The sequence below is a fragment of the Strix uralensis genome, chromosome 6 (genome assembly GCF_047716275.1).
Source record: "Strix uralensis isolate ZFMK-TIS-50842 chromosome 6, bStrUra1, whole genome shotgun sequence".
Lineage (NCBI taxonomy): Eukaryota > Metazoa > Chordata > Aves > Strigiformes > Strigidae > Strix > Strix uralensis.
In genome coordinates, this window is record NC_133977.1 from 33,624,311 (window position 1) to 33,642,775 (window position 18,465).

The window sequence follows — 18,465 nt, forward strand, 5'->3', positions numbered from 1 at the left end:
ATTACAGCAGGCTGAGATATTCACCTTTGACTGTGACCTGAGCACTGCAAGATGCCTGTCCTGTGTTGTTTTCAGCCAGACAGGTATAAATGCCATCATCTTCTGGTAGGGCATCTTGGACGGTCAATTTTGCGACTCCATCTTCAAAAGTGGAATGGGCATACTGAATTGGATGGTCTGCAGACAGAAAGGATGAGAATTGTCTTAATACATCAGCCACAAGTTTCAAAAGCACTTCTTGTTTTCAGTGAAATCTGGATGCCTAAGTATATAAAAGTGCAGAGCCAAATCCAGCTCTCTGGTGCACACCCACTGCTCTCTAGTGACTACAAACAGCAGCATCCCAAGCACAAAGCAGAATAATGTTGTCAGACAAATCTCTCCATTAGGTTCACTGAGTGCTACCTTGAGTAGCAGCAGCAAGAGGAGAAAGGCTTATCTCTGTATTTTGAATAGATTCTCTTTCAGGTGGATAAGAAAATAAATGTCTTGTGTGTTTGCTTCAGACATTGTCTCCACCTTTTAATTTGCCTGACACTAGGTATTAGTGTTATTGTCTAGATGTGCAAAACCTGTTGGGCATGGAGAAGCACTTGAAGTCCTCCATCAAGTACTTTGTATTGGAATACATTCCAAGAGAGACAGGAAAATCTACAATGGAGCCAAGAGGCTGATTTACACAAGCAGTCAATCTACACTACAGTACAGATAGTCTGGTAACAGACAGGTACAGTCTGATCTGTGGTGACGCGACTATTAAAGAAGTTCATTTTAAGAAACTGATTCCTTGAATTGGTTTGGAACATGCTTAGATGTTAGTGTAGGGTGGTTAAAGTTGCCTTGCTATTGTTTCAGGAACTGTCATCAATCTCAGCCTTACTTTCTGAAATGCTTCTGCAATCTGTTTTCCCAATATTAAATAGTTTCCACTACTGACTCATCACTGGTTGCTTTCCCAGTGTATTCAATGCTTAAGAGGGCCTGATATCTGTGCGTAAACATCACACTGGAAAAAGAAATTAGCGTCATCTAAGAGAAGAGAGTGAAGCTGCAGAGCAATTGTGCAGGACTGAACCAAAGACATCTGTCACTTGGGAAATTGTGATCAATAGGAAAGATCAAAATTGATTTCATTCCCAAAATAATTTTAAAAGATTAGGACAAAAGCTCTGGGGTTTCTAAGAAACAGGTCTGCACTATGAGCAGGATAAATTAAATGATGGGACAGATTTTTCTATAATCTCTGATTTTCAAGACTAGCAAACTCAGAAGGCAGTCATTCTCTATGCACTATCTACCTGCATATGAAGTTTCATTCTAAAATACAAACATGTGCCAAAATCAGCATGATCTAATACTTACATATATTATAAAATGTGGTGGATGATTTCGTTCTTTTACTTATCTTGTAAGTCATCTGTTTGTTAAGTTAGCAAAATTTCTACTGCATGAAAAACTGGGGTGAACACTTAATCACAGAAGATTTAAGCACAGAAGATGTCAGTTTTAGAATAAACTCTCTCCACCTTCTTCACAGGTCACGTATTTTTATTACTGGTTCCTTTGATCTCCCTTTCACTCAGTTACACACAGACTGTTGTAACTATTAGGTCCAATCACATATTTTTTGCATGTGGGAGTAACATTACATTCAAATAGGTACATGTAGAGCTAAAGCCCAAGCAGACAAAGCTTTCTGTAAGAGGACATGGGGCACTGGACTGCCTTCCTGATCTGACTGTAGAATATCTAACCTGACAGGGAACCTGGCTGGATTCTGACATTGAAACTATTAATGGTGCCTAAAGGTGCTACGATGATAACCATATCAGAAATACACTCAGGATAAAAGCTGCGTCATCAAAACCAGAACAATGACTTTTTATTTCTGTGGTAAATAAACAGCTGAATAGGGTAAGTGTTCTATGTGGAAAAAAAAAAATGTGGTCTCCTTCACCGTGTCCTCAAATTTTGTCAGGGGATCCTCATTTTCACTCCAGCTCCCAACTAAACTGTGACTATTTTTTTTAGCACTATTCACAGAATATTCACTTACAGAACAGCCTTTTCATCAGACCCCAGAAAACAAACACAAGTATATCAGTCCTGAGGAATAACTTGCCACAAGATTCCAAGTTATGTCCATTGTACTTATATTTTGATCTAATAAAAACAACTCTCCCAATAGTGAAATATTCCCTTCTCCAGAGGCAGAACAGTCAGATCTCCATGACAGCTTGGCAGCAGGAACAATAACAAAAAATACCTTTCTGCTGGCATTGTAATCAGAAGAAAGGAAATTTTCCCCTGGCCCATTTATTAAAAGCTTTCTGGACATATCAGAAAGCTATCCTAAAACCAAACACTACCCAGAGAATTGTTATGCTAAAGTCATGGTCATAGTGTTTTTAAATTCAGCAGAAAGAGGTTCAATTCAACTCAGGGGAAGAAACCTACATGAAAAGCAATATGAAAAGGAAGATATTTAAAATACAGTCATATAGGCCTTATTCCTGCAATTTAAAAAGAAGTTACCAATAAAGTATTTAAAGAAGCTAAAGCAAATTGGAGTTACATACTGAAGTATTGTCACAGAAAGCATGTGTAAAAGTTATTCATAAGGCTTTGGTGAGGCCAGAACTAAAACACAAGAAGTTTACTTTCAGGCAATTTGCCAGTAAATCAGCGAAAATTTTGAAAGAAACTTAAAATAAAGGGCAGAGTGAGAGCAACAGGACAAAAGAACTGTCTTGGAAAAGTTGGAAAAAAGCTTTAAATCATTAAAATAGAGAAAAAGTATAAAAAGAAACTGAAGATGGTAGACCTGCAGAGAAGAGTAAGAGCTGGAATAAAATCCATAGTTCAGTCAGGCAGCTCTTATTTGTGTAGTCTCTATGAATATGGAAAACTACTCATCCTCACAGATGCTAAGAAGTAATTATAGACAATACACAGTATACATGATCTAATTTTTGTCTCCGTTGACCTGAAAGAGAAGTCAATCTATATAATGGTATGGAAAATGTTCTAAATTCATATGTAGTCACAGCTGGTAAAAATGCTCAGTATCTAAAGCAGTACTTGTATGTAACATTGTACAAGAAGTTATTGCAAGTCTTTTAGTTCTCAGGTGGTGTGGATTCCTCGGAGATGGTGGGAAGGCAGACCAGACAGCATACAGGCTGCTCAGTATCAAGGCTGGTCAGCCTAGGAGCGAGACTGTTCTGTTGTTTTCCTATTTTTTATTTGTTTCTCAAATCAGCCTTCTATTCATGTTTCTTATGATTTGATAACTTGGTCTTTACCTTTATTATTTCACTGAGATATACATGCTTTTCTCACTATTCCTTTCAAAACTTAATTCTCGTTTGTTATCATTGTCATGCTTGGAAGACAATTTGCATTTGATATTTTCTTGTGAACTTCATACATCCCATCCCATATGATTTTTATTTCTATGGAGTTCTGTAAAAGTGCTATATTTTGAACAGTAGTGTGATTGCTGTCAGCAGATTGCTTTTTTCTCTGCCACAGCCTAGTGGTTGTGAATGTAAAAAGCTTTATATTCCAAGCATGGACAGCAGATTGTAACACACTTTTTTTAAAAACAAAATTTGTCTGCCTGCCTCAAATTATATACTGTGAGTATGCCCGTTTCTTCATATATGGCCAGTTGCTGAAAGACTCCATAATGTCATTTTGCCGAAAGCATTGTTGTGTCTGCTTGGAGTAATATTTCAGGACCAGAAACACAACTTACTCCTTTATTTGATAATGGATATAGATATGAGAAGTTTGTAGTATCTAGCTAGCTAGTAGACAGGAAGGAAATGTTTGCATTCAAATGGATATCACAATAGCCACTTTGATCCTTAGGTAAAATAATGACCCTAGGAGTGTACATGGAATTACCAGCATTAAACAACTGCTTATAATCCATTCAAATTTGTATCAAAATGGTATAGAAACAGTTATGTATCACAATCACACGCAAGACAGAAAAGCATTAAACTACAGTGGTATGTTTTAGGAGTCTGGAATGAAAGCAGTGTGTTTATGTCTTTCGAATAATATATGATGTCCCTAATTTTTATTATTATGGTAGTTTCTGTACTCAGACTCATCACTGCCTTTTGATTTAAGAGAAGAGTTAATGCACTGGCTTTCACTTACAGAACCCTAAGTGTTCTGTAATGTAATGTAATGGCCAGGTTGGATGGGGCTTTGGGCAACCTGATCTAGTGGAAGGTGGGGAAGTGGGGGTGGAACTAGATGATCTTTAAGACCCCTTCCAACCCAAACCATTCTATGATTCTATGATATCCAACTGCCTGAAAAAAACCCCACCTGCTCTTGCCTTCTTGTGATATTGATCCAATTGCAGTTAGAAGCTTGGATGAAATATAAACATGGTTATACCTGAACATGGGCAGATTAATCTCAGATTAGTGAGAAGAAAGGTCAGTGCAGAACAAACATCCTGAAAAAAGGCAAGGGGGCACAGTGTGTACTGGAGGCCTACAGAAACATGTTGCTTATTAATCTCTAGGTTGTATTTATCAGGAGACAACAGTTTTCTGGTTAGCAAAGCAGAACATGGTTACATCAACGGAGATGCTGTATCTATGCCTGATGAACTGTAACACAGAAAGTCATCTGAGACAGGAAGATGCTCTGTACGTGGAAGACAACGGTATAACTACATCATACAATGACTAAGGCAACCCTTTATGTGCACTGGGTACCCTTGGAACATGAAGATGAAATGACTGAGCCTATGGGTTGGAGTTCCTCCTACTGTGCTGCAAGACACAACTCTAACATAGCAAAACAGTGATTCTACCCACGACTGCAAAGGAGGAACTGCAGCGTAGCCTTCAGACAGAGAAACAAATTGTTTCCTATAGGAGAATGTCAGAGCCTTTACTCACATGTTTTGTGCTGTAAATAAAGCAGTGGCCTTTCTCTTCTAGACATGGAGCTACTGGGAAGGGGAACAGATCAGGCTGTGGGAACATACCAATCTCAAGGTCATGGTTCATTTGCCCTGCCACCTTTTTCAGTTATCCCATATACTCTGAACAGCTGAAGAAATACAGAGATCATCTGCAAATAAACAATTTTAAAACAATCCTGGAGGAAACATCTTTATGGAAAAGTATGCTATTCTTTGTATTTAAATTTGCCCTAGAATAGCCCAGATGGAAGGGTGGAACTGGGCATGGGTTTCCTTCCTACTGTAAAGAGTGATATACTGCATGTATTCTGCTTAGAACTTATTATCCCTGCAGGATCATGATGCCAACCCGTTACGCTCAGAGCAGAGGCCATAGGAGTGGGGGTAGCCCAGAATTCAGTATTATATTCAGTATAGCAATACTGGCTTTGCTGCAGCGGGGTGAAAAGCTGTGTTTAACAAAACCCAGGAAACCCATCTGCGTACAATCTTGTCACCAGAGTCCCCTGCTGGACATACTGGAAAACTGCAGTAAGACAGAAATGCTCAAGAAGACCACCTTTCGTGCATATTACGTGCATATAAACTGTTTTTCTTCAAATATTCTAGTGGATTATATTACGGTGACTTAGAGTGCTTTGTGCAGTATTCACAGCCTTGCTATGTGCGGATCAGAGTGGCATCTGAGACTGGATGTAAGTGCGTGCATGCATGGATTGCAGAGCAGGGCGTTCCTTACCATTGAGGAGCCATGTGATCTGAGGCACAGGTACGCCTCCTACACAGCACTGCAGCACAAAGTCTTGCCCTTCACTCACAGTGCATCCTTTCAAGACACTGGAAAAGCATGGAGCAACCTCTTGAACTTTAGGCCCTTTAAAACCAAAATGAAAACAGTTCCTTTAACCCAAATTGACAAAATTATCTTTACCACTTAGTGACTTTTTCTAGGTATGCTTAGGTGACATGGCTGGGCTAACAGATACACCCCATGTAAACAAGCAAAAAAAAAAAAAAAAAAAAGAATCAAAACCATGGTGAAATGTTTTATTAGGAAATAGAAATCATTTTGAGCAATGGACTGGTATAAGAAGGGCTTCTTCTATAATCTACAAGGCAGGCATTGCCAGCCCTCAGGCTGTATCTTAGGTGGTGGTTTTCTATGCCAGAATCCACCTTTTGCAGCCAATCACTAGAAGTGTATGCAACATATCACCAGAGAGCTCAGTGCAAACAACACGAAGGATAATTCTTCTCTCCTCTTGTTTGACTTGTCCCAGTCCCTCTTCCAAATTTCCCCTGGCTGACAGTGAAGCAGGGTGACTTAAGGATGCAGTTTACAGACCTCTCATGAGACAGAGAGAGAGTATCTTGAGTATCCTGGTTTAACCTCAGGCACAGCAAATAGACGAATGTTGCATAAACATGATTATAGCTCCAGGACAAAACCCTAAACCAGGTGAAAAGATTAGAATTGAGGATAGGACTTGCTAAGAGGCCAGCAAATCTTTCAACCAGACCAGTAAGACTGTGTCTTCAAGCTCAAAATAATTTGTCACTGGGAGGTGTACTTGAATTTAGCAGAATGCAGTTCTAATTCCTTCACTTTTGTTCTTATTCACTTTACTGCACAGGATTGATTTGTGCTCGCAAAACATTTCAGATATGCAGTGTCCTATAGAAATGCTAAGCATCCCCAAAAGAACTAAATGCAGAACAACAACAACAAAATCATTGGCAACCTGTGTTAAATACAAATATTAATAGAAAACCTCAGTGGAAAACAGACCTCCCTGTGTACAAAACATTAAATGAGATGGTTTTAGCTATACAAACATCAAAAACAAAGGGTCAGAAAGGAAACGGATGCAGAATGTGGCTTGCCAGTTATGCCACACCACATTATTCACAGAACTCGGAATCAGAATTAACCTGCATTGAGAAGTTGTAATAGAAATTTTGTATTCACCACCCATCCAGCCACAGTTTTTAAAGTGCTCACAAGAGCTTACTTACTTCTGACAGTTAACAACCAGCTGGTGGAAGTCTTGCCTTTGGGGTTGAAAGCTGCACAGCTGTAAGATCCACTGTCCCCCAAGCAGGCTTTCTTTAACCATAGGCAATGAATTCCATCTTCTTCATATATTTGGACATCTTCTCCAGCTTTAATAGGTTCACCCTCTTTGAACCACTCCACATCTGGTTTTGGTTTCCCTGAAACTAGACAATCAGGTATTTGAAATTTTTATGAACAGGTATTCCCCATAGTGTAGTTCCATTATTTGCTTTAGTGTAAATTAGGTATAATTTACACATACATAATTATATAAACCTTAATGAGCAAGTAATACACAGAACTATCTTCAAAAAGACAGTTTGATATTTCTGATCTTCCAAAATCTCTCAGCCAGTCCATCTTTTAAAATAAATATTTGGTAACTTGAAAAACCTCAAGCACTTCTATCTGAAAACTGTTTCTCTAAAAGCCACAGACAAAATGGATGTCATGAGATATTAGAGGAGAAAGAAAGAAATAAATATCTCCCTATTCCTTCCTATCCTGCTAAATTAGTTTCTCTGAGCACTGCAAAGGATTGAGTACTTTGCAATCCATGGTACCTACTACTGAGGTTGTTTATTTTGGGACTGTTAAGCCTGGAGAAAAGAAGGCTCAGGCTGGGGCATCTCATCAATGTATATAAATATCTGAAGGGAGGGTGTAAAGAAGATGGAGCCAGGCTCTTTTCGGTGGTGCCCAGTGATAGGACCAGAGACAATCAGCATAAACTGTAAACACAGGAGGCTCTGCCTGAACATAAACACTTTTTTACTTCGAGGATTACTAAGCACTGGCACAGGTTGCACAGGCAGAAGTTGTGGAGTCTCCCTCCCTGGAGATATTCAAAAGCCACCTCGACATAGTCCTGGACAATCTGATGTGGCACGAGCCGGGGTATTAAACCAGATGACCTCCAGAGGTCCCTTCTAACCTCAACCATTCTGTGATTCTGGGTATTTTTTCCCAGATAGGATCCAGGTATAGGCAAAGCAGGCAGCTTCCTAGGACAGTCAACTTTCAGGAAGCAGAAGCAAAACAGCTGTGGCTTCACTGCCTCCTTTGCCTGTGTCAGAGCTCTACAAACCAGATTTAGCTCTTAGTAGTGCTGAGGGCGGTCTGGGCTTCATGGGGCAGTTTCTATGATGAGGAAAGAGGAGAGGTTAGGGAAGAATGCCAGAAAAGGTCACCCACCCCATCCTTCACTTATTTTCAGCAAACAGGGCCTTCTGGGGCTTCCACCTTGCTGATGTACCTTCCCAACTCTACCCATTTCATTATAGCAACAGTGCTCAGCCCCAGAGGAAGGTACAGACAGTAAAAGATGGCAGGAATATCTGCAACAAAGACATATGATATACTGCAGAAAATCCTTCTGAATAGAGAAAATACAAGGATAGGCGAGTGACTTATCAAGAAGAGGAACCCTTAGCTAGAAGCAGGACCCCACACGATCTAAGTGACTAGAAATATGAAAACAAGGAATTCCTTCTCTTTGAAAAAAAAAGGAGCCCCTAAATCCAGCTCCAAATTTTCCAAATACATAAAAAATTTGGAAGGTGGCAGGTTACTATTACACCCACAAATGGGACAAAAAATGGAATACCCATTGCATACATCGGAAACCAGGAAATGTCATTTTTCTGTGAATTTTCTTCACTACAAACTAGGAGTTATTAGTCAGAAAAGATTCTCTTCCCTGCCCGGCAGAGAAAGAGAACATTGGAATCCACAGACAATTAGTGAAGAACAGTGGAGGTGGGAGAACCTCCAAAAGCTGAGGGAATAAAAATAAATCAAGCCCTGAAGTGCCAAAGAACCTGGATGCTTTGTAGTAACTGTACAGACCCAGAAGCATGTTGAGCTGACAGCCTGGCAGGTAGAAGCCTCCTTAAGGATGTAATAGCATTTCCATTGTTCATTGCAACCAGGAAGCAGAGGTGCCTGTGAAAGCAACCCTAGTCACCTTTTGTGGAGAGGATTCTCAGGAAAGAGAGTTTCTTGGATTAAAGTGCAATAGGGACATTCCACTGGAACTTCCCTACAGACACCTTGCCCTTGCATATAAGAGTTCATGCTTTGGGTCCAAAGCCAAATGAAAAGGCATTCACTGACTTCAATAAGAACTGAATGATCTCCTTGGTTTCTGTACAATAGGGGCTACATTTCCTTACCAAAAAAGATCATGAATTAATTAAAACTTGCAAAGTTTTTGAAATGTTCTTTTGGAAAGCAATCCATACTCTTAGTACTAATATACCTGAAAAATAAACTATTTAAAAAGTGCAAGGATCTTTGGAGTATTTTCTCTCCTCCTTGCTCTCTGGTTTTGTGATATAAATTGTATTCTTTACTCACAGGGCAAGAACTATCAAGAAATGAAGTAAATTACCATGGTTTGGTGTGATTATTTTTCCTCCAGAGACACAAAAACCAATTTCTCTCTCACTTGTGGGAACACTTTAGAGTGCAAATGTTATATTAAAATAATCACAGAAAAATACTTCAAAATTATTTTCTACTAAAATTGTAATAAAAAAAAAGAAGTGTTCCAAATCTACTCCCTGGATTCAGCAAAATGCAGCTCTTATTACTCTTCTGAAAGGTTAAAACCTGGTTAAATTCTGCAGAGCAAACACTAAACCTCCCTTTTAATTCTGACTTTATCATTTCAGCTGTTAGATAGCACTCAGATCAGCACTGGGTTGATCAAATATGAGGGGTAAAAGTAGATGCTGCAAGGGAAATGCAGTGACTGACTGTAGTTTCTTATCTGATCATTGTTTTGGCTCAAGGGCAACATAACTAATTACAGTTCTGGCAAGTGTACCATCTATATTCTCTCTTGCACTCTCATATAAGAGGCCCTAGAACTTCATCCTAGAAAAAGCAATGTTGATTACATCTGGGGAAACCCCAGATGAGAGACGGGATGGACACTATGGCATGGAATGACTTGAAAATTCCATTGAGAAGAGTATTGTGGAAACAGCATAAGATTCTGCATCTATTTCCAAAATGCTTTAGGAGGACAACTTGCAATGAAGGAGGAATTGCTTCCCCACTTCCACACACAGAAGGGTAACCTGACTAACCCCAGGGCTCTCATAACTTTCATCCCTTTACCTTTGCTCTTGAATTTAATCTCCTGGCCTTCTGATGCTTCCAGGCTCTGTGGACGGCTCTCAAACTGAGGTGGAATTCCCAGAGGCTCCCTCTTCTCCTCTATTACAGCCTTCCGGACTCCAGATCTGTTTTCTGCTTCTCTACTCCTTGGACTGACTTGCCCTGTCAGAGATGAGGCTTGTTGAGCTGACATCAGGGGCTGCACAGCCCTTTTCCTGTCTTCACCCTGTCTGATGGAAGTGGTCTGGGGTTCTGCCTTTGGTTCTGGTTGCAGTTTGACAGCTTGTAGTGTGATGGTGCTTGAAGTTTTCTGCAAGACCTGAGATCCCTTTTTTACTTCTTTAGGTTCTTGAGGAGACACTGCATTGGCTTCTTGGTGCTGTGCCTGCTTACTGTCTTTGGGTTCTCTGGCAATGTAAGAGGTCTCTTTCTTTGCTGACACCCTGTCTTTGGTTTCAACCATGAGTTCAGTACTGCTGGATTTTAGCTCTTTAGCAATCCCATTGCTAGTTGCCTGTTTGAATTCTGAATTTTCAACGGCTTTAACAGCAAGTGTTGCTGGTTTTGATGGCATGCTGAAGGAAAATGATAAGTTTACAGATATATGACACAGTATAAAGACTAATTATTATTACCAGCAATGTTATAAATGTACAAGCCCTTAGGAAGAAGGTGAACTAATTAACATTTAGTTTTCTTCACCCAGATTAAGAATATGGATGAAAGAGGTGAAATGAAAAGCTTCATAAAATGTGATCAGTGCTCAGACATTGTCTAAACTGAGGAGTTTCTGGATACAAATCCACTGCTTAGGTTCTAACATGTTTTGTGAGTCAGACACTAACCTTGCATATGCTTCTTTAGATAGAGAGCAATTATGTGAGACCCTGGAATGACCATGATGTAACACTACTTCATTCTTTAATAAAGTGAGGCCATGTATAGTTCAAAATGCCACATAAAATATTTCCCTAAAGGGAAGTGAAAATGTAAATTGTGCAGTGATTTTACTATTTCTAATTATGGTGTCTTGTAATTTAGGTGATTTCAAAAGAGGGCTGACCAGAAAACTTCACTGAAGTCTAGGGGGTGGAGAGTGGGTGTTGTCAAAAAAAAATCACTTGACTGGATGTAACAATACCAGCTATGCTTTTATTAGGAAAAGTTTCTCAGAATTATGATGGATCTGCTGCTCAGTACTTTGGGGGCACAAGAGTAGCTGACTAACTGGGGACTTGAATCTAAGTTTCTTTCACTGAAGTTGACTGCCCTGACGACTAAGCTATTACCTGTAGAATGTTGTGTCTCACACTTCCAAAATATTATTGCAAGGCAGAATTGGAAATACGGGAAGTAATTTCTAGCCCAGCTCTGTTTTGCTATACTTAGTGCCATTGACTTATTCTCTCAGGAAGGTTCAAGATATTTATCGTGGTACTTCCTTCAGCCAGAGCTAATGTACTAGACATAATGCCTATGAGATTTGCAGTTACAACTGTAAGATTTTTACATTTTACAAAATATCTCCTTTTTTTGTGAATAAATGATGGAGGAGGCAAAGCTACTCTGGAGAAGCCAGTACATGGGGAGTTCTGGCTGTAGAGCTGCACAGTCTCATTTACACTGAACTTATTTTAAAGTACGTTCCTAAAAATCACACAGACCTGAAAAACAGGGCAGCACAGCATTTTCAGATTCACTTTGCAGTGGACAAGGAGTTAGGACAATGTAAACATGCCATTTTGGAATCCCATCCAGGGCATTTGAGGACAGATTAAACACCCTGGAGAGTGTAAAGCAACTGGCCTGCATGAAAGTGTCTTACACAGTCAGAGCATTTCATTCCTGCATTTTCTACTCAAGAAGAAAAACCATTTAACAAAATTATTTTTTAAAAAATTATAGTAATTTAACTTTAAAAGTCTTGATAAAGCCCTAAAATATGATTTTTTTTGTTTCTTGTTACTTTACCCATGCTTTTCTATATATTTTCAGACAACAGCAAAGACCATGGCCATACCACATTTTGCTTATGACAGCAGAGGATAACCAGCTCAGTACTGACAAGATGCATGCAGGTTTTTGACTCCAAAAAGGAAATTTGACAATTGGTAGAGAGTATAATATCTCCTCACATGGCTTTTGTTCAGATTATGTAACTATTTGGCTACATGGGAACAGTGAGCATAAAGCCATCCAAATTTTGTTTTCCTGAACCAGACCAGAACTCTGTACTTCATAGTGTTGCCACCAGTTCCACCAACTATTTCGTAGGAGTCTACCAGGACAGCTGAATTTGGCAGTAAGAGAGAATCTCATTCCAAGTAAACATTTTCTAACTTCCAAATAAAGACTGACCCAAAAAGGTTTATCACTTTGAGAGGAAGGCTCATGCAGTAAATGTCAAAATTAGTGCACTGCAATTAAATATTCTGAGCAAGTACTCCAGTAAAAGCATACCATGGTGGCTGAGCATATGTGTCAGTCTTATCCGGACCTGAAATAAAAAAAAGAAAAACCAGGTAACTTATACATACAATACTGTACACAATTCCATATATTTGAAAGATTTTAAGCAAAGAATATACTTAAGAACCTCCACTCTTCATATTTTCAATCCGTTGAAGTCAGGATTGACTATCACCACACCTGAAATTTCATATGGACAACAGCAAGCTGCTTAGCAAAGCAGCTTTGGACACAAAGAGGTCTTGGTCCATTTTGAGACATTGCTGGGTCAACTAAGTTCTCAAGTCCCTTGAGAACTAAAGGTTCGGTGAGCCTCAAAGGCTCCTTGTTGAGGGAGAGAAGTATGGAAGAGATTCCAACTGGGAGGCAGTTCATCAAATCTTACAGGAACTCCACAGAGCTTGTAGAAGTGGAGAAAGACAAACTGTTAGTACTCCACCTGAGCATGCCCACAGTGAAACTGCAGCTGCCCTCTGGCTAAAACACAAAACCAAATTAATGGTAGTAAAAACTCCCATAACCTGAGCCCACCTGTAAGCTTTTACCAACTTATATGCTGTGTAGCAAGCATTATCATATTTAACATGAATAACACAAAAGCTAATATATCACATTTCTTCACTTTGCAACACCACTAGGAAATCTGGGAACATGGCTGAGCTATATTGATTTGCCAAGGTATCTCATCAGCTGGGCTGATATAACTGAGCATATACTTGCCCACAGTCAGTCTTTTAGTTCATATGTATGTAATCCTCCACGCATTCTACCAAACCTTGACAGTACTTGTTTCTCTTGGGGGCAGCATGAGATAATAAATAGTTGGGAGGAGAGAAATACCAATCCAGATCAAGTACCAACCACATCTCTCCATTTTTCCCTAGTTAACACTACAGGATGCAGCTTGTTTTCTCCTGGTCAGATCAAAGTTGCATCTATACTGTTGTCAGTTGTGAGACTAGAAGCTACAGTAGAAAGACATGTAATAATGAATTTGCAAGATAATGAATTTTGCATGTCATCAACAAATACTCCATAAAATTGCTTTCAGAGTCTCTGCCTCAGGGAAAATACAGAAACATGTGATGGATGATACCCTGATTTCCACTGTGTTTTGCAAGGAAAAATCCACATGTAAATGCTTGGACTTGCCGCACCATTCAGAGTGACGGAAAGAATCTATTTACACAAACACAAAAGTTGCAGTGAGAGAGGGAAATTACCCATTGACCTCACTTCAATAAACCTGTCAATAAACAGTAACAGAAATTCTTCACATAAAAATTAAAGCTGAAAAGAGACTGGATAAATGCAGAAGAGGAAGCTGAATAACTACTGGTGGCAGAGAAGACAATACCATGCAACCCTTGTCAGTTAAAAGAACATTTTCCCTCTCCCTCTGCACTATCCACTATGGGAACTTGGGGGAAAAAAGTAGCTCTTTGAACAAGATTATCTATATACGAGATTGCATGGATTTAAAAGAAAATGTAGTAATTCTGAGCCACTTTATTGTCTGCTAGCATCTTGCAGCAAGTCCTATGACCTGATTTAATTGATAATGAAAGAATTAGGTATTATATATTGTGGTTAGGTAAGTGGAATCATCCGATTAGTCAAGTACATTGCAAGAGAGTGCCCTTTTTACTGACCTGTACTAATCCAAGAAAGAATGCCCGCATTATTCAGAGATGTGGTCAGCATCTGAAGCAAACATATACCACAACTGACTTTGTGACCCCAGTTCTGCATCATCTCTCAAGGCAGATGTACCCTTTACACAACAGAAAGCTCACCACTTCAGGGAGACCAAGTAAGGATCAAGTTTCATCGCAACCTGTAAAAGCTCCTTCTACAGTGGCTTCATCGGATTGGTACTTAGAGATAAAAAGTACAGCTTTAAGTGGTAAAGGCTAGTTGTGGTTCTGAGGATCCCAAATGTAAATCCTCTTGTTATTTATATTCTTGATATCTTACAGAGTGACAGCATTGATGTGAACCTAAAAATCTTGCATCAAAAAATTCACTGCTGGGCACATATGTAACCCACCGATCTTATGACTGCAGCTGAAACCAGCAGCTGTTGATTTAATTATTTAATTGAGTCCAGTGACTGCTTACCCACTGACTGACGAAATTCCTCTTTAGTGTGGTTGCTGAAGGCTGTATGATTTTGAAGCTGATGCAAAGGGCACCCTAAGAAACATCAAACTGCAAAATTAACTGTATACGGTAATGCATATATGGGATAGAACATCCTAAATTATTTATACAAAGACATTTATTTCCTTTAGCAGCAGTGAAATAGGCAGGGTTGGGAGTTCAGAAGCCTAAATTTAATCTCATTAAGCTGTTTTTTTCTCTCTCACAATTTAGAGTTATGCTCCTTTACTTTCCTCGTTCTAAAAATATAGGTACAATTTTATTTCCCAAAAGGGAGCTGGTATAAATGTGCATCTGGTGTTGGTATTCAACAAATACAAAATTAAGTACTGATTATGACAAGTGCAAGATTTCCATTTGCTGAAATTAAAATCTATGTACAAAACATATGGAGGTCAAAATAACAGTAAAAGTGAAAAGTTGGTTTTAAAGAAAGTTGTTACAAATCATTTGGATAGCCTTTTTCCCATTGAACCAACACATTTTCAGCTGTAGCATACTCCAAGCTATCACGGTATAATTTAATGAAGAGAAAGGAAGATAATGGGGAAAAGTGGATGCTTATACTGAGAACACAACAATATTTTAAAGGAATGTCTGTGGTTCAGTTGTGCTCTCTCCTGTAAACTCCTTGCTGTACCTTGAACGGTGAGCTCTGCGGACACAGATGCCTTCCCAGCGCTGTTTACCACTGTGCATGTGTAAATTCCTGAATCAGCAAGCTGAGCATTTTGGATTTCCAAGAACTGGATGCCTGTTTTCTCAAACATGTTGAAACGCTCATTTGGTTGCAACTGAATATCACCCTGCAAATATCACAAGACATTATAAGACAGCTAACTATTGGTAAGAGAAGGGGAGCAAGAAATTTTTTGGTAAAACATCAAGTCAAAATGCCTTTCTCCTATCTTTTAGCCAACTTCCTTCTATGAATAATACTCAGATGGTATAAACAAAAACTGTGTCCAAAAGTTCTATAGCTCATATCTGCAGGAGTCTGTTCTTCCCTGAATTTTGCCACCCACTCATCTCAGTTTGGTTTTGGCTTTTCATTATTTACTATATCCATATTCCTAGAAAAATTTATTTTCACTGTATGTGGGCTCAAACCAGTTTTCTCTTCATGTTTGTTTCAGGATGTCAAACATCACACTTCTAAGCAGAATCTTCCAAGTTGGAGAGTAGTTCTCTATTCCTCAACAGATTCTTTATGCTGTATCACCTCAGGAACTGGAAAAATTTCTGCATAAGAGGATCTCATCAGTGGCCAGGTGGGGGTCGCAGAAGACACTAGGCATACGTTAAGAGAGGCACTGCTGCAACACAGCTTCTCTGCAGTGCTACACTGGAGTTAAATCAAAAGGTATGGCTTTGAGGCAGGAAGAAATGCATGTAGTTCTATGTTCACTGTTACATAGATTAGATGATCAGAATGACAATTTTTGCCTTTAAATTGCATGAAATAATTGACCAACACCTCATCTGTGAGCAAATCAGTGCTTCTGCTTCAGTACCAGCCATTAAAGAGGAGTCCCTTGCTACCAGGCATCACAGCTTTTCCCATCCTAAGTATAGGAAGGGAAAGCATACAAATCTACAATTTGTAGGGCATTGGTCAGTAAACATTTGGGAAACACTACAGTGTTTTCAGACACTGCACTCCTGAAGTCTCTATCAAGTTACTGCTATCTGGGTGCTGTAAGTCCTATTTGAATAAAAAAAACTAGTTCACTGCAGGGGTTTAGTGGTGATACAGTGGAAGCTTCTGTTCTTTGCAACTTAACAAGTAAGAAAAGGAGAAAGAAAACAATAAGCAGAGTAAGACATTTACACAAAAGCTTATTCATTGGTTCTGAAAAGTGCAATTTTAATTGTTTATAAAGCTTCCATGCTGTATGAAAGGTGGTCTTGTGTAGGTCCGGCACTAGCCAGATGTGGTCCAGCAGCCATGTAAGTTTGTTTCCATGATGCTGAGGCAGAGCTGCAATACCTACCACTCAGCAGGACCCTGCAGTGCCATCCTGACATGGCCAGAAGCACTGTGGGCCTGAGCTTGTGTGCTTCTAGACATGACACATTTGTGATTACCTGTTTATCCATGCCTTATGAATAGGGATGCAAAAACATGCTTCACAACAACAACCTGCCAATAAAGCTCTGATAAAGAGCAACAACACATTTGCACTTTACAGAGCATATGAATTATTGGAAGACAGCTTCATGGTGCTCAAAATAGGTGCTAAAATAATATTACGAAAGCCTAAAGAAAACAAATTTAACCAAAAGCAATGGATTGAGGATAAATTCAAGAGACTGAACTGGGTGTCTGCAGGCCAGCAACGGTTTGACTACTGAGCCTCTGAACAGGACACCTATGGTATTTTACAGAATAAGATATGCAGACCTGCAAGTGTTGAAATATGTTTTTTAAAGACATAAACATGAACCGAACTCATGGAGATGCTAATAACAAGGACTTTGCATACTTCATTCATTAGATCAGAGAAGGAATGCCAGATTATAGAATAACACATATAATACAACCTCTAACAAACTGCAAAAACATGTATGAAGGAGTACCAAAGCAAAGATCCAAGATGCTGGATTGCTAGTCCCTACTTGCTGTTTACCACACAGCCCTGAACAAAGAGAACTGAATGACAAATCTCTTTTGAACTGAGTTGCACGGCTGAAAAACCTGAGCAAGTCTGGTGGGACTGGAAGCAGGCTGTTGTAGAGCAGCTGCATTGCAGACTGCCTAGAGAGCCAGCAGGCCCTAAACAACTGACGACAGCTGGAGGGAGAAGCAGACTCTAGATGGAGCCGCCAGCTGAAGGAGATGTCTTAGTGAGTGCTTCCACAGCAAGAGGCTGCTTGTTTTCTGAGATGTACCCTGTCATTCTTGTACTACAGACAAGTCTGGAATAAAGCAGACAATGACTTGGAAGCATCTCCCTGTTCTACAAGCAGTTTTCTGGGGTTTTTTGTGGTTTCTTTGAACCCATCCTGCTGCCCCTGAAAACCTGGATACACTAAAAGAAAATAAAACTCTGAGAAAAGCTTTTTTTTTTGTTACTATACATAAGGCAACTGTCTGTTGAAGGCTTGAGGGGAGTAGGATGCCAACAGAGCAGTTATATATTTGCTCTTCCAAATTAAAGAAAGTAATAGTAATTCTCTAAAATACTAATAGTTTCAGTAAAAATGGCCTAATCAGTGTAATATTTAATTATCACCTGAAAGCTCTCTCCTTACTAACACAAAAAAGTGGTTGGAGATCTTGTGTATGACCAAAGGGGGCACTAGGACTTAAGTCTTCAATGCTTTTTTAATAGTCTAATGAATTTTAAATATTGCTCATTTATAAAGCTTTTTTTTGGTAAATGACAGATGCTCACAATTCCCAATTTTAATGCAGATCTGGAGTAACAGCTCAGGTCTCCTTTATTCTATGTCAGACTGAAACAGTTGAACTGTTGTTCATCTGCCTTGAATTTTTTTTTTTTTTAAATTTACAAAAAACAATTGTGCATGCCAAAACCCAATCATATCTGTTGATTCCTAAACAGATAGTTTTCTTTTCAATTCAATTCCATTTCTTTGCAAACATCATCTTCATTCTAATGTACAGGTAAAACCCAATGTGAGTGATACAGAAAAGGCAGTTTAAGACTGAGACACTGACATGGAACTT

The 18,465-nt window shown here is 39.2% G+C and overlaps 1 protein-coding gene across 6 annotated transcripts in view; it reads right to left on the reverse strand.

Moving 5' to 3' along the window:
- Nucleotides 1–18,465, reverse strand: part of MYLK (myosin light chain kinase) — a 218,379-nt gene that overhangs the window by 104,635 nt on the left and 95,279 nt on the right. For 4 of the 6 annotated variants that reach the window (XM_074873611.1, XM_074873610.1, XM_074873609.1 and 1 more), the window contains 7 exons: nucleotides 15,412–15,577; nucleotides 14,730–14,804; nucleotides 12,600–12,636; nucleotides 10,140–10,714; nucleotides 6,974–7,177; nucleotides 5,697–5,831; nucleotides 25–177 (listed from right to left, as the gene is read on the reverse strand). In XM_074873611.1, the coding sequence (XP_074729712.1) occupies nucleotides 25–177; nucleotides 5,697–5,831; nucleotides 6,974–7,177; nucleotides 10,140–10,714; nucleotides 12,600–12,636; nucleotides 14,730–14,804; nucleotides 15,412–15,577 (1,345 nt within the window). The remainder of the gene's footprint in view (nucleotides 1–24; nucleotides 178–5,696; nucleotides 5,832–6,973; nucleotides 7,178–10,139; nucleotides 10,715–12,599; nucleotides 12,637–14,729; nucleotides 14,805–15,411; nucleotides 15,578–18,465) is intronic. The other 2 variants (XM_074873612.1, XM_074873607.1) reach the window with 2 other exon arrangements.